Source organism: Rhinopithecus bieti, unplaced genomic scaffold (genome assembly GCF_001698545.2).
Source record: "Rhinopithecus bieti isolate Rb0 unplaced genomic scaffold, ASM169854v2 scaffold_35538, whole genome shotgun sequence".
In the NCBI taxonomy this organism is placed as follows: domain Eukaryota; kingdom Metazoa; phylum Chordata; class Mammalia; order Primates; family Cercopithecidae; genus Rhinopithecus; species Rhinopithecus bieti.
The window spans coordinates 1,550,612-1,571,217 of NW_016815913.1; the positions used below are offsets into that span (position 1 = coordinate 1,550,612).

The 20,606-nt window shown below is 39.5% G+C and overlaps 1 protein-coding gene across 3 annotated transcripts in view; it reads right to left on the minus strand.

The window, feature by feature from the left end:
• Nucleotides 1-6,948: 6,948 nt before the first annotated feature.
• The window catches only part of ALG5 (ALG5 dolichyl-phosphate beta-glucosyltransferase), a 56,746-nt gene continuing 43,088 nt past the window's right edge, over nt 6,949-20,606 (minus strand). For all 3 annotated transcript variants that reach the window (XM_017854125.1, XM_017854126.1, XM_017854124.1), the window contains 2 exons: nt 9,647-9,732; nt 6,949-7,168 (listed from right to left, as the gene is read on the minus strand). In XM_017854125.1, coding sequence (XP_017709614.1) covers nt 7,053-7,168; nt 9,647-9,732 — 202 coding nt within the window. In that variant the 3' untranslated portion in view covers nt 6,949-7,052. The remainder of the gene's footprint in view (nt 7,169-9,646; nt 9,733-20,606) is intronic.

Consider the following 20,606-nt stretch of genomic DNA (forward strand, 5'->3'; position numbering starts at 1 on the left):
TTTTTAAATACTCTGCTAATCTCTTTTACTTGAATTTAGATTAGTTACATTTAATGTAATATATTCTTGATATGCTTAAGGCTTACGCGTCATCATTTTTCCTTGTTTTATGTCTGAGTTTTGTTTGTCTTTTCTTTTTTTGAAATAGGGTCTTACTCTGTTACCCAAGCTGAGTGCAGTGGTGCAATCATGGCTCACTGCACCTCAACACCTGGGCTGAAATCATCTTCTTGCCTCAGCCTCTCAAGTAGCTGGGGCTATAGCTGCATACCACCAAGCCTGGTTATTTTATTTATTTATTTATTTTATTGAGATGGGAATCTCACTGTGTTGATCAGGCTGGTCTCAAACTCCTAGTCTCAAGCAATTCTCCAGCCATGGTCTTCCAAAGTGCTGGGATTACACGCATGAGCCATCATGCCTGGACTTCTGTTTTGTTTTTATTTCAGTTTTCTTTTTCTGCCATCCTGTGGTTAGTTGAACAATTTTAGAATTCAATTTTGTTTATTCATAGTGTTTTTGAGTATATCTATTTATATAGCTTTTTTTTGTGATTTCTCTAAGTATTACATTATACATAACTCATCACATTCTACACCCTTTTCTTTGGGGTAAGCTCTTGCCCCAGGTGCCAGCTCTTCTCCCAAAAATCACTAATCCATTTCCCCAATCTAGTAACCTCTAGATCTCAGAGAGAGCACACTCCTCACCTCAGCTGAGCTCCTTTGAAAGTGATTCAAGGGACTAGGTCACTCAACCTCATTTTCTGGACCAAATCTGGAGGGAGAACCCCTAAAACTCCTGAGTGAGATTGCCAGGGGATTGTCCCCAGGTAGGGGGAAGCAGGGAACAGAAAATGGTAGCTATGTTTACATTGTGTTGTATAGTATTTATTGATTCAGGAAACAAATGCAAAATTCTAAATAAAACGACTTAGAAACTGCCAAAAAACCAAAAAGGGAACCTTGAAACATCAGGAAGAAAGAAGGCATATGGTAAACTAAAATAAATAAATCAAATTTCCTTCTTTTGAGTTTTTAAAATTGATTGTGGAAGCAAAAATTGTAACACTGATGTGGTTTTAAATGTATGCAGAGGAAATATATAAGACTGTTATATTATAAATATATATTTAACATTCATTAAGTGGAGGTGAGTCATCATAAAGGCCTTCATTCTTGTCTTCACATTGAGTAGGCTGAGGAGGAGTAAAAGGAGGGGTTGGTGTTGCTGTCTCCCAGGTGAGAGAGGCAGAAGAGATGGAGGAGGTAGAAGGGGAGGCAGGAGAGGCAGCCACCCTTGGTGTAATTTCATGGAAATATTAATACATCATAATTCTGGTCTGACTTTTTTTCATTTCTCTAAAAATGTTTCTCTACAGTACCAATCCTTCTTCTACCATTTGCTTTAGTTTCAGTGCCCATATTGTGGAAGGGTCCAAGTTGTAAAAGACAAGCAGTCTTGAATAATTGGAGTCCTGCTTCTTGTATGTCTTTTTCCGCATCATCTGGCACTGGTTCAGAAGCACTCGTCTCCATCAAGTCATCTTCTGTTAACTCCACTGGTGTTGTCTCTGTTACCTCTTGAATTTCTCCAACATCCATGTCAAAACTGTTCATCTGCCATCTTTTTTTTTTTTTTTTTTGCCATATTCACCTCATGATTTCTTTCATTGCTCTGTCATAAATCCTGTGAAGTCATGCGCAACATCTGGACAGTTTTCTGCAGGAATTAGTTTCATGCTTGTTGACTTTCACAGCTTTTATTTTTCTATAACGATGGCTGGCCTCTTCAGTGGTATAATTCTTTCAGACTTTTTGACAGACAGGGTCTTGCTCTGTTGCCCGGGCTGGAGTGCAGTGGTGTGATGACAGCTCACCACACCCCCAAACTCCTGGGCTCAGGCAGTCCTCCATCCTCAGCCTCCTGAGTAGCGAGGACTGCTGGCATGCACCAACCACCATGTCCAGCTAACTTTTAAAATTTTTTTGTAGAGATGGGATCTTGTTATGTTGCCCAGGCTGGTACTGAACTCCTGTTGTCAAGTGATCCTCCCACCTTGGCCTCCCAAAGTGCTGGGATTACAGACATGAGTCACCAGACCCCAACCTCTTCAGACTTTCATGTTCCACTGGGCTTTTGTTCTAGCATTGACAATCCTTTCTCTAGAGAACTGTGTGTAATGACCCTTAAAGGTCCTATGACTCCCTGATGGAAAGGCTGAACTAGAGACATCGTGTTGGGGGCAAGTAGACAACTGCTAAGCCTTCTGTGTTGAACTCATGACGTTCTGGGTGATTAGGGGCATTGTCCAGTATTGAAAGAATCTTAAGAGGCAATTTCTTACTGGCAAGGTACTTTTTGACTTCAGGGACAGAACATCAATGGAGCCAATCCAGAAAAAGGGTTATCATTGTCCAGGCCTTCTTGTACAACCAGAAGACTGGCAGCTGATGTTTATCATTTCCATTCAGGATTTAGCAGCTTTATAGATAAGGGCAGTCCTGATCGTAAACCTGACTGCATTTGCACAAAACAGCAGTTAGCCTGTTTCTTCCTGCCTTAAATCCTGGTGCTTGCTTCTCTTCCTTACTTATAAATGTCCTTTGTGGCATTCCACCCCACACCCCTAGATTAGGGCGCTTTCGTCTGCATTAAAAACCCGTTTAGGCAGATATCCTTTCTCCTCAATGATTTTCTTAATGGTGTTTGGGAACTTGTCTGTTGCCTCCAGGATCAGCAGAAGCTGCTTCTCCCTTATCTTGACTTTTTTTTTTAAAGCCAAACCTCTTCTAAAATGAACCATTCATTGCTGGCATTAAATTCCCCAGCTTTAGATCCTTCACCTTCCTTTAACTTGTCATGTGATGACTTTGCCTTTTTGCGAATCATATTAGAGTCTATAGGTATGCCTTTCTTAATAGCAATCCTGTATCCACTTAAAAGCTGCATTTTCAATATAAGAAAGGTATTTTGCAAAAATTGCAAGATTTTTGCACCTGCAGATGTAGCTGTGGCAATGGATTCACAAATTTCTTTTTTTTTTTTTTTTCCCAATAGTCCTTACAATGGATTTATTTTTTGAGACAATCACTCTGTCGCCTAGGTTGGAGTGCAGTGTGGTGCAATTTTGGTTTGCTGCAACCTCCGTCTCCCGGGTTCAAGTGATTCCTGTGCCTCAGTCTCCCAAGTAGCTGGGATTACAGGTGCCCGCCACCACGCCTGGCAAATTTTTACATTTTTAGTACAGACGTGGTTTCACCATAATGGCCAGGCTGGTCTTGAACTGACCTCAGGTGATCCGCCTGCCTTGGCCTCCCAAAGTGCTGGGATTACAGGCGTGAGCCACCGTGCCTGGCTTGGATTCATTTATCTTGAAATGGTGGGCAAACTCAGCTGCAGCCCTCATCTATGGTACATATCGAGCAATTCAACTTTTTCTTTTAATGTCATGACTTTTCTCTGCTTCTTGGGAGTATTTCCGGCATCACTAATGGTACTTCATATTGGTCCCATGGTGTTATTCAAGGTTTACAGTATTGCACTAAACATGAAAAATACATGAGAACTGCAAGAGCTCAATTTCTACTGTTATATGCAACGTACTGGAGAGAAGAACTGCTCATGTGGGGATGGTTAGTGTCACATAGCATTTAAGTGGATACTCACAACACCTGAGCTCACTGCAATAGCAACAGGAGGTGGCTACAAAATCAATTTTATGCAGTTATGATTTAATACCGTATCTTTTTTTTTTTTTTTTTGAGATGGCATCTCACTCATGTCACCCAGGCTGGAGTGCAGTGTTGCAATCTTGGCTCACTGCAACCTCCACCTCCCGGGTTCAAGTGATTTTCCTGCCTCAGCCTCCCAAGTAGCTGGGATTACAGGCACCTGCCACCACGCCCGGCTAATTTTTGTATTTTTAGTAGAGACAGGGTTTCACCATGTTGGCCAGGCTGGTCTCGAACTCCTGACCTCAGGTGATCCGTCCACCCTGGCGTCCCAAAGTGATGGGATTACAGGTGTGAGCCACTGTGAGCAGCCTAATACTGCATCTTTGTTTACATTTATCTGGACTGAATAGTCTCTGTATGGTCTATGTTTGTGTGTGTAAGTTTTGATAAATCTGAATAGATTCGTGTGTATGTTATATAGTAAATGATAGACTAATATCGAAGTCTTCGATATTATGAAAGATATTAAGAAAATGGTTGTGTCATTAATGCATAAAATACATGTAGATATTAATCTATCATTTACTACTGTAATTTTATAGCAACCTCCTGTTGCTATTTCAAATTTTCACAGATCCCCCAAAACTTTTTCAATACACTTTTGAAAACAATCCACGTATAAGTGGATCTGTGCAGTTCAAACCTGTTATTCAAGGGTCAACCGTACATAACTATATGGAGATACAGGATTACAGATGTCAAGAGACACTATTGTCCAGATCGGACCCTCAAGTCAAATAAGTTTCATAGGTAGCTATATATTCTATCAGAACAAGTCAGAAGACTTGACACAGAAATGGCCACGTTGTCTGACTGTCCTCAGGTTATACTGTTTTAATCATGCCCCATGTTCCTTTGTTTCCTGTTTTTTATTTCAGTAGAAGCATGAATAATGGCTACTTGTGTAATCCTGGGCAAATGACTTGGCTACTTTGTTCTGTGAAATGTGGGTAATTATACCTGCATGATAGTTGTTTAATGAGATTAAACTACATAATGCATGCAAAATGTTCATTACTCTTCCTTGTACATACTATAAGGATAGTAGCTGGTGGCCTGGTGTGGTGGCTCACACTTGTAATCCCAACACTTTGGAAGGCCAAGGCGGGTAGGTCACCTGAGGTCAGGAGTTCGAGACCAGCCTGACCAATATGGTGAAACCCCATCTCTACTAAAAATACAAAAAATTAGCCAGGTGTGATGGCGGGCACCTGTAATCCCAGCTACTCGGGAGGCTGAGGCAGGAGAATCGCTTGAACCTGGGAGGCGGAGGTTGCAGTGAGCCAAGATCGCGCCATTGCACTCCAGCCTGGGGGACAAGAGCAAGACTTCATCTCAAGAAAAAAAAGATAGTAGCTGTTACTTTGCTATTTCACTTTGCTGTTGCTGCATGTAGTTTTCGTTAGCAGATTCTGTAAGTTAACAGGTTAAACTACCTTTTCTCTCTGATTGCCTCAGATTCTGTCCCATACTCCTCTCTTAGGTAAATCTGTGCTTAGAAAGGTAAGTTGGCATCAATGGTATCAGACTTTTCCCTATAGTGTTCACATACAAAATACGTAAAAAGTATCATGACTTACCTTCAATATTCCTATTATGCTTCAAATATGCATTTCTACTCATTTATAAAGAGCAATAACAAATTATTTCATTGCCTTTTTATAATTTCATTAAGGATCTTATTTTGGCACAAGGCTTATTCTTAAAATTCTTATGAGCATGGTCTTCTCTATTATTTTGATTTATCCATTTAAGTGCCTTTAATGCTCACAAAATCTGGTAGTAAATAAAGTTTATTCATCTCATCATTATTAAGTGTTTACTATATACTAAGCACTGTACTGGAGATACTAATTGTAGTAAGACATGCCTTCTATTTTCTTTTTTTTTTGAGATGGAGTTTCGCTCTTGTTGCCCAGGCTGGAGTGAAATGGCTCTATCTCAGCTCACCACAACCTCCACCTCCTGGGTTCAAGCAATTCTCCTGCCTCAGCCTCCCGAGTAGCTGGGATTACAGGCATGTGCCACTTTGACCCAGCTAATTTTGTATTTTTAGGAGAGATGGGGTTTCTCCATGTTGGTCAGGCTGGTCTTGAACTCCCGACCTCAGGTGATCCGCCTGCCTCGGCCTCCCAAAGTGCTGGGATTACAGGCGTGAGCCACTGCGCCTGGTAAGCCTTCTATTTTCAAGAAGCTAATTGTCTACTACAGATGTGATATTATCACTGTTGTTCAAACTACTGGAGAGGAGTCATTTTTTGCTTACTTTTCCACTCAAAAATGTTTTATTCAATGCACTGCTGAAACTTTCTACTTATATGATCCCCAGTTTTCATACCTTCAGAAACTGAAGGCTACAGCAGAGTCATTAGAGACTGTGGGCTTGGGATCCAGACTATGCAGGTTACAGTCATGACTCCACTCTTTCCTAACTGGGTGACCTTGGGCAGGTAACGCTTTTGAACTTCAGTTTCCTCTTCTGTTGTAAAGGTTAAGTGAGTCATTCTATACCAAGTGCTTAGAACAGTGGTTGGCATACAGTAAACACTTACTAAATGTTAAACTATTACTAGTTTGTTCTCTAAGTTGGCAGAAATAATCTGATTTTGGGGGTTCATTATTTTATAATTGCTATTAGTTCTTGTAGTATCTCAAAGACAGAAGCTTCTGATGTTACTATGTAAACAGATTAATGTTAAAAAATTGATTGACAGGAACTCCATCACCCAAGCTGGAGTGCAACGGCACGATCACAGCTCACTGTAACCTTGAACTTCTGGGCTCAAGTGATCCTCCCACCTTGGCCTCCAGTGCTAGAGATGAATAAGACTGTAAGGAAATGGACACCTTTGTGACTAAGTCTGTATTCTTGCCTTTAATGTATAATTTCCTAAAGTTTCATAGGCTGAAATATAGGTTTCTTTAATTTAGATAAATTTATATACATTTATACCCTAGCTTTATTTTTAAATCTCTGAAAACTGTTACATGATTGTAGTTTCTATTTAAGTTCATGAGAGTTATGCAGGTATTTTAGGGTAAGAATCACTTCTGTCTACAAAATTATGTTTCTCAGAATTATAATGATAAAGCTAAATAAGCAAAAGAAAATCTGACTTTTAAATAAACATCTTTTAAAACCATTTAAATCCAAAGAGATATATAATTTTTTACTTATGGGAAGTTACTTCTTTAAAATTATCAAACGGCAGACAATGACAGGAAGTTGATTCCAGCTTTACTTAAAATTTTAGTTTCAAATGAAATGAAATGTGACACTGACGCATATGAACACAACTGCAGACTGCAAACAACCTAATTCATTTTCCGAGTTTGCTCCAGCCTCCAGGCTCCAGTCATATATCGAAGTCGTATAAAAAGTAGGTCTTTGCCCATTTGTAGCCAGCTCCAAAATGGAACTAATTTAGAACCTGCAATTTAAAAATAATTAAAAACAAATTAGCTGAAATAAACTCAGCAGAAAACATACAGTTTAAAGTCTACATGTTGTGAGCCTTTAGCACCTTAATTTTTTTAAAATCACAGACCAAAAAGTTAAACAATTTCAGAGCTGAAGTGAGTGGAGTGGTTTTCTCTAAAAACAGTAACAGAACATTTTGAAGTGAAATAAAACTTGAAAGGATCTAAACAGTGAAAATTTCATACGGCTCTACTATAGAAAGGAGGGACTGCCTATGGTGAGGGCTCTAGAAAAGTCTAATAAAACTACTCACTGAGTGCTCATTACTGAAAACAATTACATATGAAACAAGTAAAGATACAGCATAACAGATAAATATGATTATTTCTACATAAATCCAATCTTAATGATAAAAAATAAAGCCTATGATCAGACTTAAGATAATTTTGTCCAGACCTCTTTGTCTCAGGCTACACAAGAACACCAGCCTAATTAAATATCTGATCCACGCGTATCACAGCAGATTCTTTGTTTATTTGAGACAAGATCTTGCTCTGTCACCCAGGCTGTAGTGCAGTGACACGATTATGGCTCACTGTAACCTTGACCTCCCAGGCTCAAACAATCCAGTCATCCTACATCAGCCTCCCCAGTAGCTGGGAGTACCGAGGCACGCACCAACACCTGCCTAATTTTACAATTTTTTTTTTTTATAGAGATGAGGTCTCACTATGTTGCTCAGGCTGGTCTCAAACTCCTAGGCTCAAGTGATCCTCCCACCTTGGGCTCCCAAAGTGCTGGGATTACAGGCATGAGTGACCGTGCCCGGCCACAGCAGATTCTTATAACCATTACTTATAGTATATTACCTGCAGATAAAGAAGTATCAGGAGGAAGGTTTAACATTTCATTATCATTTTAATTATACTTTGTATTTAAAGAAGACCTTTTTCACTGCTCTGAATTTATATAACAGCTTTCTTCTGAAAATATTACCACCAAAGCACTGTAGAGATACTGTTTATCAGGGCCAAATATTATCTTCATCCACAAACGAGGAAGTTGAGGTACCTACAATTCATATTACAATACAACTATCTCTGTAATGCAAATAAGCAAATGACTAAAGATAAAATGGACTTTTACTTTTCCCTACCTCATCTTCCCATAGAGTCTATGTTGGCCAAAGATCAACACAGATCAACAGAGTTGATCATGATACCCCTGAGTGATCCTTTTATCTGCTTCCCAATCCCCTTTGATTCTAGGTAGCAACTGTGGCGATGAGCTAAGATTTTGTAAACTCAGTTTGGTTCAGCAAGACATAAAGAGGTTTGAATTCATTCTAGACCATAGAGTTTGTATAATCTCGAGACTGGTTCTTAATCTTTTTCTGTCCCTAAACATCTGAGGTTACAGAGCAATAATGGTTTACTACAACAAGGACTCTCACCAGAGGAGGTGGACTTTGAAAAAGTCTCCAGTGGATTATGTTAACTGCTCCCACACTGTGAGTTAATTTAGGTTCATTCTAAGGTAAGGAGAAAACTAGAACATGTTTAAAATTCTATACAGCCAGAGCTGTCTAAGCCTTTTAAAATAGGAATTAATTAAGATTTATGATAGATTTCAAGTTATTATAGAGTTGGGATCTTTATATTTTTGGATATATGTACAGATACAGTTTTAAAATGGCTCTGAATTGACTGGACATTTGGAGTAAAACACTTTTATTTATTTATTTTAATTTTCAGATGGAGTTTCATGCTTGTTGCCCAGGCGGGAGTGCAATGGTGCGATCTTGACTCACTGCAACCTTTGCCTCCCGGGTTCAAGCAATTCTCCTGCCTCAGACTCCTGAGTAGCTGGGATTACAGGCACCTGCCACCATGCCCGGCCATTTTTTGGTAATTTTTGGTAGAGACGGGGCTTTACTATGTTGGCCAGGCTGGTCTGGAACTCCTGACCTCAGGTGATCCACCCACCTTGGTCTCCCAAACTGCTGAGATTACAGGAATGAGGCATGGTGCCCGGCCATAAAAAAAAAAACTTTTATTTCTTATTTAGCTTTGCATAGTGATTTGCAGGTACCTAATTAATATCCACCTAGTGATAAAAAAATATATAGGAAATGGTGATGCAAAAAACAAATTTATCTATCTCAAAAGACTATCAACCTTCTAACTTCAGATCACCATGACTTTGTCTATTGTAGGAAGTTTTATTGAAGTGTCTTAGACAAGGTAGTAGGCCTACTGAAGGTCCCATGAACAGACAAAATGTATACAAGGCAGCAAGCCAGATGGAAGGTTATTAGTAGGTAATACACTCCTTGGACCCGGATCTTTGAGTCAAGACAGCTGAGAAGGGCTTGATGAGGGGAGCAAGGAGAACATTAAAGCCAGCTGACTTTACTAGACAACTGTATTGTCTGATATCTCTCCCTTTGTCTCACTCAAGACAGTCATACAATAAACAATATACTCACCTTCAATTTCTGTCCAGTTGACAGCAATTTCTGCTATTGGAATTTTAAAGCACTGTGCTATGTACAGTAGTTCTACATCAAATGCCCTAAAATAGAAAATATATTGATATTTATTTTTAAAGACAAATAGAACACAACTATATCTCTACCTTGGCGTGTTTTAAAGAAGCTTACATGGCAGATATAAACCTTATACCATGAACCTGAAGATCACATTCACAGAAGTCAAATAATTCAAGGCTGAGTAGTTCAGAAGTTTCAAGTCAAATATGATAATTTAGAATATCACTGCATAACATTGTATCTCTATCACAACTCAGAAACTCACAGAGGTAAAACTAGCCTCATGGGTTCCAAGAAAAAATTTAATCCTGGAAAATTTCAAGATTGATGGTTTTCAATCCTAACCTTAACTAGACTAGCTCAAGGTAAAGAACTGACATTTTCACCTGATTCAGAGAGCTGATAAAATAAAACTCAGACGCTCTAGTTGAGATTGTTTTGCATTACTTTAGAGTGGTTGCCTATTTTCTTCTGCCATCAGAGGATCAAGATTACTTTTCCAATGCAGTGTGCCCAGGGCCTGCCTTGTCTTTTCTGTTCCCCTTCCCTGTGGTGTCCTGGACAACATAATATTGGCAACTGTTCCAAGTAAAAAGCTACTGTGGACTAGTCTGAAATACTCTTTGGGGCTGGGCACGGTGGCTCAAGCCTGTAATCCCAGCACTTTGGGAGGCCGAGACGGGCGGATCACGAGGTCAGGAGATCGAGACCATCCTGGCTAACACGGTGAAACCCCGTCTCTACTAAAAAATACAAAAAAAAACTAGCCGGGCGAGGTGGCGGGCGCCTGTAGTCCCAGCTACTCGGGAGGCTGAGGCACGAGAATGGCGTGAACCCGGGAGGCGGAGCTTGCAGTGAGCTGAGATCTGGCCACTGCACTCCAGCTTGGGCGACAGAGCCAGACTCCGTCTCAAAAAAAAAAAAAAAAAAAAAGAAATACTCTTTGGGTATAACTAATGCATACATAGGAATCTGATATATTGTCTTAGTTGTCCTAATTAGTGCCATTGCACTAATACTGTTAAAACCATTTCCAGTCTAAATCTCCAGTGCATCCTTCCTTCCACTTAGGAAAGGTCTTTCTTAAAGTCTCTTTTCAGTCAATGCCTTGGTCAAACCTGCTTTCCTTAAAGGTTCTGAATCCTGACTCATAACTTTTCCTGGATTCTGCTTACAAAATTTATCTGAACTAGTTGCTTCTCTCACTGGCATTAAAGCTCAGGAAGAAAAGCACCACTACCTGTTAAATCTTCTTCATCGTCATTTTTTAAACTGTCTAAAGTCCTTGACTGTTTTGCTTTCATCCATGAGTCAGTCCCCACTTTCTAGGCTGCACAGAGCACAGTTCAAACTTCTAGGGCTTGGTTGTAAAACATTATTAATACAGACAAGAAAATGCCTAAAGTCCACTTATATTTGATTTCTCCAATCCCAGACAACTTGAATTTGGGAGATTTTTTTTTTTTTCGGCCACAATACCATCATCATCCATTAGGTAAATAGTTTAAATTCCAAGTATTTGGATAATTCAATATGAAAACTATTTTTTAAAACAATGCTTTTTCTTATGCAAACAAAATATTTAGTTAAGATGATAAAACGATTTACAAAAGTGGGTTGTAGTTTAAAACTTTCGTCACCTAGAATTGTGATACTCATGAAAAAAGAAACAATTTCAATATTAAGCCTGCTGCTTAACGCTTAACTTTCCTTTTAACACGAAAACAAAATATTAGCTAGTGGGCTGAGTTAGTTCTAATGATACTTGATAAGCTGAACCAGATTATTATATATTATTTCTAAGGATATCAGTATATAGCTAGTGACTTACCAAATACACAAAACAATTAGTAAAAAAGAGTGGGGTGGTTAATTGAAATCACTTTATATTAAAAAAAAAAATACCCTACACCAAAAGGGTTTTTTGGTTTTATTTTAAACGGGGTCTTACTCTGTCACCCAGGCTGGAATGCAGTGGCGCAATCAGGGCTCACTGCAGCCTCGACCTCCCCGGGCTCAGGTGACCCTCCCACCTTTGCCTCCCCAACATCTGGGAGCACAGGCCCAGATATTCCTTACTAGTCCTACAATTTTATCTTCTCTCTTCTAGTTTTCTTCTTTTGAGATTTCCTCAATTTTATTATCTAGCCCTCTTTCTGAATTTTCATCTCTGTGCCACCATGCCTGGCTAATTTTTGTATTTTTTGTAGAGAAGGGGTTTCATTATGTATCCCAGGTCTTGAATTCCTGGGCTCAAATGATCCACCTGGTTTGGCCTCCCAAAGCCCTGAGATTACAGGCTTGAGCCACTGTGCTCGACCCAAAATTAAATTACATCTGTCTCCTCTCTCAAACATTTTAGAAGACATAAAGATATTTATTACACATACAAAAAAATGCAGCTCATATCACCATATTGTAAGTGTCTACTCTGTTACCTAAGCAAACATTTTAACTAAAATACCAAGTACTTCTATATAGAAGCTTATGTTATTAGAGGGAAACAGTATAAGAGTTATTCTCCAACTAAGATGCCTCATTTGTTTATGCAAATATGGGTTGGGCTGAGCCACTGTGTTTTCTTTTCTTACTCAGTTCCTGGTACAGCTGTTATCTCACTAACAGATTCCTAAAGGACAAAAAGTATGCTAAGACCCTGTTAAACCCAGCAGATGGACATGAACCCCACTGCTGCCTCCTGCAGCCCTACCAAAATTAAAGCAACAATATGGAATAAACAATGGGAGGAGATGATAATAAAAAAAAAAACAACAACTTGGAAGTTGTAGGGAACATGGACAAGAGCAGAGGGAGAAGGGTGCCACAGAGCACCCCAGAGGCTCAGGCACTGAAGGCCCAAATGATATCTTCAGGTGAAGACACAAGTGGGGCTGCAAGTTGGACTCACTGAACATATAAGATTTTCCTTCCCCTCATGCCTTTTCTCTGTTGGTTCTGTGAATGCTACAGCCAGGCTCACAGCTCCTAGGCAGGAGATGGAAGGACTCCACTTTCATGAAAATGACCTGTCCAAAAGACAATGACAGTTGGGACTTTCTCACATGTGGCTCTGCTGGTTTAACCTGTAGTGAAATTTATCAATCAGAGGCTCTGCACATGGACACAGCTTCTATGGAGTGTTTTAGTGCTATACTGTAGACGTGAAGAATGAGTCATAAAAAAGAAACATAAAAAATCAGAGGCAACAGAAACAATGCAGGTAAAGAAAATGACAAAGTTTTAAATAAGATATTCAGAGGAGGGAAAGGAATTATTCCACCCTGGAGACATGGGATTAGTCAAGTGCCTTCCCGCTAATTCCCCATCCCTAGACACATCCTGGGAAGGACCCTACCCAGTCATTTTATCTACCCCAACCGTGGTTAAAGTGGCTGGAGTGGAGTCTTGGATACATCACACTCGAGTCAAACCCTGGATACTGCCAAAGGAACCTGAAAATCCAGGAGACAACGCTAGCTATTCCTGTGAACTTCTAGAGGATCTGCACCTGCTCTTCAAGCAACAACCGTGAGGAAAGTAACTAGAATGGTAGATCCCCAATCCCCATGGCCCTCCCTTGTCATATTTTTCTTTTTACTGTTCTCTTACTTCCTTGCACTCTCACTGCACCTCCTCCATGCCGCTGTACTACCAGTAGCTCCCCTTACCAAAAGCTTCTATGGAGAATGCAGCTTCCCAGAAATATGGATGCCCCAATGTATAGGAGTTTTTCTAAAGGAAACCCTACTTTCACCGCCCACACCCATATGCCCCTGCACTTCAGGCCATACATTTCAATCCCTGTATCTTTAACCTCCTTGTTAAGTTTGTCTCTTCCAGAATTGAAGCTGTAAAACTACAAATGGTTCTTCCAATGGAGCCCCAGATGCAGTCCATGACTAAGATCTACCACGGACCCCTGGACCGGCCTGCTAGCCCATGCTCCATTGTTGATGACATCGAAGGCACCCCTCCAGAGGAAATCTCAACTGCACAACCCCTACTACGCCCCAATTCAGAAAGAAGCAGTTAGAGTGGTTGTCTCCCCAACAGCATTTGGGTTTTCCTGTTGAGAGTGGGGACTAAGAGACAGGACTAGCTGGATTTCCTAGGCCAACTAAAAATTCCTAAGCCTAGCTGGGAAAAGTGAGCACACCTACCTTTAAACATGGGGCTTGAAACTCAGCTCACACCCAACCAGTTAGTAAAGAGGCTCACTAAAATACAAATTTGGCTAAAGCAGGAGGTAAAGAAGTAGTCAAATCATATATCGCCTGAGAGCACAGTGGGAGGGACAGTGATCAGGATATAAACCCAGGCATTCGAGCAGGGAGCGGCAACCCCTTTGGGTCCCCTCCCATTGTATGGGAGCTCTGTTTTCACTCTATTAAATCTTGCAACTGCAAAAAAAAAAAAAAAAAAGAAATATTATTCAGCCTTAAAAAACGAATTCTGTCATTTGTGACATGGATGGAATTGGAGAATATTATGCTAAGTTACGCTAAGTGAAATAAGCATCAGACCCAGAAAGACGAATGTTGCATATCCTTTCACTTTTATGTGGAATCTAAAGCCATCAAATTCATAGAAGCAGAGTAGAATGGTAGAATGGTAATTTCCTGAGGCTGGGTGGGAAGATGGGGAGATGATGGTCAAAGGGTACAAAGCCTCAGATGGGGAATAAGGGTTGTTTTGGAAATCTATCATACAATGTAGTGATTATAGTTAATAATAATGTGTTGTACACTTCAAAATTGCTAAGATAGTACATTTCAAATGTTCCCACCAAAAAAAATGGATGTACATTAATTAGCTTGATTTAATTATGCCACATTGTATTCATAAATCATAACATCACTTTGTATCCTATGAACATATGCAACTATAATTTGTCAATTTACAAAAAAAAGAAGGATCTACTCAGTACTCAACAAAAGGATGAAAAGAACTACATTAAGTCCTAGAATTATAATATTTCAAAACACTGTAGAGAAAAGCTTCCAAAAGGGGTGGAAACAACACGCGAAGAGTCAAGATTCAGAATTGGACTCCTTCACAGAAGCATGGAGTGCCAAAGACAATACAGGAATGTTTCCAGAATTCTGAGGAAAAATTTCCATTTTGAATAGTTATAATCCTTTCTCTACCTAACTATAAAACAAATATGAAGGTAGAATAAATTTTTTTTTTCACATGCAAGGAATCAAAAAGTTTCTCATATTTTTAGAAAGTTAATAGGGGAATGTGCTCTACTAAAATAGGGGTATAAATAAGGAAATGGAGATAGAGGATGGAGCAAGCTGTATCACAGGCCAGAGAGCAAGCAGAAAGACAGGAGCTGACTGAGATGTCTCCAATGAAAATGAAGAAATGCACAATCTGTGTTTAAACACAGTGAGGGATAATTATACTCTTGAGAGCCTGCAAATGAGTAAGTACAGATCTACAGTAAAGTCAAGCAAACAAAAACCCCAAACATTTATTACCTTCAGGAAAACAAAAAGTAGTACAAGAAAGGTAATATAATCATGCTGCACTCAAATGTGAATTATCTTCACACAGCTATGACAATCAATACTGACAATAAATAATTATTTAAAAACTGTATTTGGAGTTTACATGTGGAGGGTATACAGAACTTGAAGAGAATTTTAGTTCTTTTTTTTTTTTTTTTTTGAGACGGAGTCTGGCTCTGTTGCCCAGGCTGGAGTGCAGTGGCCGGATCTCAGCTCACTGCAAGCTCCGCCTCCCGGGTTTACGCCATTCTCCTGCCTCAGCCTCTGGAGTAGCTGGGACTACAGGCGCCCGCCACCTCGCCCGGCTAATTTTTTGTATTTTTTTTGTTTTTAGTGGAGATGGGGTTTCACCATGTTAGCCAGGATGGTCTCGATCTCCTGACCTAGTGATTCGCCCGTCTCGACCTCCCGAAGTGCTGGGATTACAGGCTTGAGCCACCGCACCCGGCCGAGAATTTTAGTTCTTAGCATCTATTTCCTATTTTGGAAATTAATTTCTAAAACTGAACATTTGAGAAATAGCTATGCAGATCCATTATTCTGAACATAAATGCAAATACCACAAAGAAATAGCAAAAAACAGCTGAAAGTGGCCACAGCTATGGAGTGGAAATTGGGGCAAGGAATTACTATTCTAAGCCTGTAACTATTTAATATATAAAATTGTAACACTGATTAAAAATAAAAAGTATTCATTGATTAAAAATAAATGATTAAAATATAAAAATAAAAAGTTAAATGAAAAATATAAAAAAAATTATTTTTATTTTAAAAATAAAATTAAAAAGTATTTAAAAATAAAAGTTTATTGAAGCAAAGTCATTTCAAAGAAAAACACATTATAATATATTATTATGAGACAGGGTCTTGTTCTGTCACCCAGGCTGGAGTGCAGTGGTGCAATCAAGTGCTCACTGCAGCCTTCACCTCAGGGCTCTAGCTATCCTCCTGCTCTCAGCCTCCTGGATAGCTGGGATTATGGGCATGTGCACACCACGCCAACTAATAATTTTTTTTTTTTTTAGGTGGAAGTCGGTGCCTGCAAATCTCCACTTCCCAGGTTCAAGTGATTCTTCTGCCTCAGTGCCCTGGGATAAGCTAGGATTTCAGTGCGTCCACCCACCGTGCCCAGTTAATTTTGTTTTTTTTTTTGTAGTGATGGGGATCGGCCGTGTTGGCCCAGGCTTGCTTCAACTCCTGGGCTCAAATGATCTGCCCCACCTTCACCTTCCCAAGTGCTAGGATTTACAGTTATGAACCACTTACACCTGGCCCAAGTATCTTAACTTCCATAAAGGAAAGAATTTATGGTGAAGTACGGCTCTGAAGATGATAGCTATATACACAGTTGGTTCTCCACATCCATGGTTCCACGTTCGCAATCAACCAATCGTGGATTGAAAATATTTAAAATATAAACAGTTAAAAAACCACAATAAAAGAATAATACAATTAAAATATATAAGCTGGGAGTGCAGTGGCTCAGCCTGTAATCTCAGCACTTTGGAGGCCTGAGGTGGGAGGATCACGTGAGCTCAGGATTTCGAGACCCAGCCTGTCAATGTGGCAAACACTGTACTCTACTAAAAAAAAATTACCACCAAATTAAGCCTGGGCGTGGTGGCATGCACCCTATAGTCCCAGCTACTCAGGAGCTGAGGTGGGAGGATTGCCTAAGGGCCAGAAAGCATGGGCTTGCAGTGAACCGTGTTCACTCCAGCCGAGTGGACAGAGACCTTCTCAAAAACACTAACCAACAAAAAACAAAACATACAGTACAACTATTTACATAGCACTTACCCGTATGAGGTATAAATAACCTAGAGATGATCTAAAATATATGAGAGGATATGTGTGATTATACGCAAAGATACACCCATTTTTATAGCAAAGAACTTGAAGCACTGGACAGATTTTGGTATCTGGTGGGTGTATGGTCCTAGAAGTAATTCACTGTGTGATACCAAGGAAACTGTATTTATATATATATATATTATATATATATATATACACCACACACACACACACACACACACACACACATATATATGTATTTGAATTTGAAGGCCAAATTTACATAAAACGTTAAAATCTATTTTTATATTTAACGTACCCATTTTATTTATATTAATATTTGAATATATATACTTAACATACCTATACTCAATTCTGCAGTTCTGAATCCAAAGAGACACTGAGAGTCTTTTTTTGAGACAGTCTCACTCTGTCGCCCAGACTGGAGTGCAGCAGTGTGATCTCAGCTCACTGCAACCTCTGCCTCCCGGGTTCAAGCAATTCTCCTGCCTCAGCCTCCCAAGTAGCTGGGATTACAGGCACCCACCACCACGCTTGGCTAATTTTTAAAAATTTATTTTTAGTAGAGACGAGGTTTCACCATTTTGGCCAGGCTGGTCTTGAACTCCTGACCTCAAGTGATCCACCCACCTCGGCCTCCCAAAGTGCTAGGATTACAGGCGTGAGCCACCGTGCCCAGCTGATAGCGACAGTCTTAACTTTAGGTATACTCCTTCACAGATTTCTAATACCTAGAAACTATTTGATTTCAGTTTCTTGAAAATTCTGAGAAAAATTTCAATGAATCCTTCGGAAAAAATAGTCAAATGTCAAAGGTGACATTTGGAAATAAGGCACAGATGTACAACTTGGTTTCTGTAACTTATATTGTTCTTGAGTCTTGATTTAAAGTGCAGGAACAGAAACGTTTAAATAAAAACCACTGATGACATATTATTGTGGTGAAGGGTATACTGCTCATTAAGCTGATACATGTATACTTGGTGGTTCTCCTTTAGAGGCACCAAATAAACATAATGTACCCTAAAGAAAAATGTGAGCAGTTAAAATTTTAAGTGATTTTTTAAAGAGATATTTTTAAGATTTTTTTTCCCCCCCCAAAAAAAGGAAAAAAAACAGAGACAGGTTTCACCACATTGCCCATGCTGGTCTCAAATTCCTGGACTCAAGCAATCCACCTGCCTCAGCCTCCCAAAGTGCTAGGATTACCAGTGTGAGCCACCATGCCCAGCCATTAAGTGAGGTCAATCTTATGTCAATTAACACCAAAATAAATAAAAGGCTTGCATGTAACATTAACACTAAAAAAAGAAAAAAAAAAAAAACCCCAATAATGTTTTTTAACTTAACCCCACAAGAACTGCTGTCTAATACAATAGCCCCTTGGCACATGAGGATACTAAGCACTTGAAATGTGGCCAGTCTGAATTGAGTTGTGCTGTAAATTTGACTATATAGTACAAAGAAAATAATGTAAAATATTTCAACTGTTTTCATACAGATTGCATGGTGATATGACAATATCTTGGAAATATATTGGATAACAAGTAAATCTCATCGGTGGCTTTTTACTTTAAGAGACAGGATTTCACCCTGTTGCCTAGGCTAAAGTACAGTGGTGCAGTCATAGCTCACTGCAGCCTAAACTTCTGGGCTTATGAGGTCCTCCTGCCTCAGTCTCCTGAGTGGCTGGGACTACAGGCACACACACCACCACACCCAGCTAATTAAAAAAAATTTTTTTTCGAGAGACAGGGTCTTGCTATGTTTTCCAGGGTAGTCTTGAACTCCCGGCCTCAAGTGGTCCTCCCCACCTTGGCCTCCCAAAGAAATGGTATTACAGGCATGAGTCATCTTTTTACTTTTTAAATGTAGCTAATAGAAAATTTGAAATTACATATATGCCTTGCCTCTGTCTCATTTCTATTAAACAATGCTGCCCTAGAATAATCCTGACAGGGAAACTTCATGATTTTTAAGTTATCAATCCTAACCTTTTATATATTTCAACAAAACAAAAGATCCTCAACAATGAAAATAGTATTCCCAATTTCTAAATTCTTCCTTTCAAACTACAAAGAACCTGCATCTCTGACCCTCATCCTGGAGGCAATAGCTGACTGAAAAATAGCTAATGCAGACAGAGGGCTTTACTTCTAGAGTTGTTTCTTAAATTAGATTTTCTGATTTCAGAGTCTATTAACTATCAGTTTATTTTATTTTCAACATAATAAAACATCTAAATTTGACAACTAAGGTACACTACTTAAAATGTTTTAATCTAGGAAAAAAAGATTTAAAAAAGTCTGAATGATAATTCTGAAAGTACATTTTTAAAAGTAGTATTTTGGGGGTTATACGGCATATATTTCTAGGAAGACAACAGGTCTTTGAAAACAGATGCACAAAAGTTGTAGAGTATAAAAATGGACACATGCTGGCATAATCATGCAGATACACAACAGGATTCACAAAGAATCCATGACTAAGTATTAGTTCTTTCAACAGTATTTACCGGGTACCTACCATGTGCCAGGCATGATATTAGATAGTGGGATATACTAATAAGTAAAATTAAATGTGACTCTTGCTCTCATGGAGAAAGATTATGGTTTAATTGAGAAAAAGAAACATTAAGTAATTACACAAATGTAAGAAAAAACTATAAATGTCATAGGTGCTACGAATACAGCACATGGTACTGCAACAGGGTATAATTAGGGGCACCTAAGCTAATTATATTCTATTTAGAGAGTGAGGGCAGGCTACCCTAAGGAAGATCTGAAGGAGAAGGTGAGAAGGGGCATAGTTAGAAAAGAGTCTGCATGTGGAGGAGACACAGGTGGGGCCAGACTAAAGACCATGGGAAGCCCATGAAGAATTATAAGGAGAAGAGGTGCATATGATTGATTACACTTAAGTTTGCAAAGACCTTGTGGGCTACAGCATGGTAGTCTGGAGAAGGATGGTGTTCTGGATGGCGGTGGTGGAGATGGAGAGAAATGGGGGAAGATAAAAGCTAAAATCAACAGGCCCTGTCATGGATTGGATATATGCATATGGAGAATGTCAGGGCTCATGTCAGGGTTTCAGCTTCTGTACGGCAGTGCTAGCCACCTGTATCTCCAGTATATTTCGAAAGAGAGTCAGAAGTATCAAATGCTGCTGATGGGTTAAGTGTGACAAGTGATCATTTACCATGACCACTGGCTTCAATGACATAGAGGTGGCTAGATGTTAAGATGAAGTAGACCGGGTGTGGTAGCTCACGTCTGTAATCCCAGCACTTTGGTTGGATTACCTGAGGTCAGGAGTTCAAGACCAGCCTGGCCAACATGGTGAAACCCCATCTCTAGTAAAAAACACAAAAACTAGCGGGGTGTGGTGGCGCCCACCTATAATCCCAGCTACTTGGGAGGCTGAGGCAGGAGAATCACTTGAACCCAGGAGGCAGAGGTTGCAGTGAGTGGAGATTGTGCCACTGCACTCCAGCCTGGGTGACAAGAGCTAAACTCCATATCAAAAAAAAAAAAAAAAAAAAAAAAAAAAAAAAAAAAAAAAAAAAA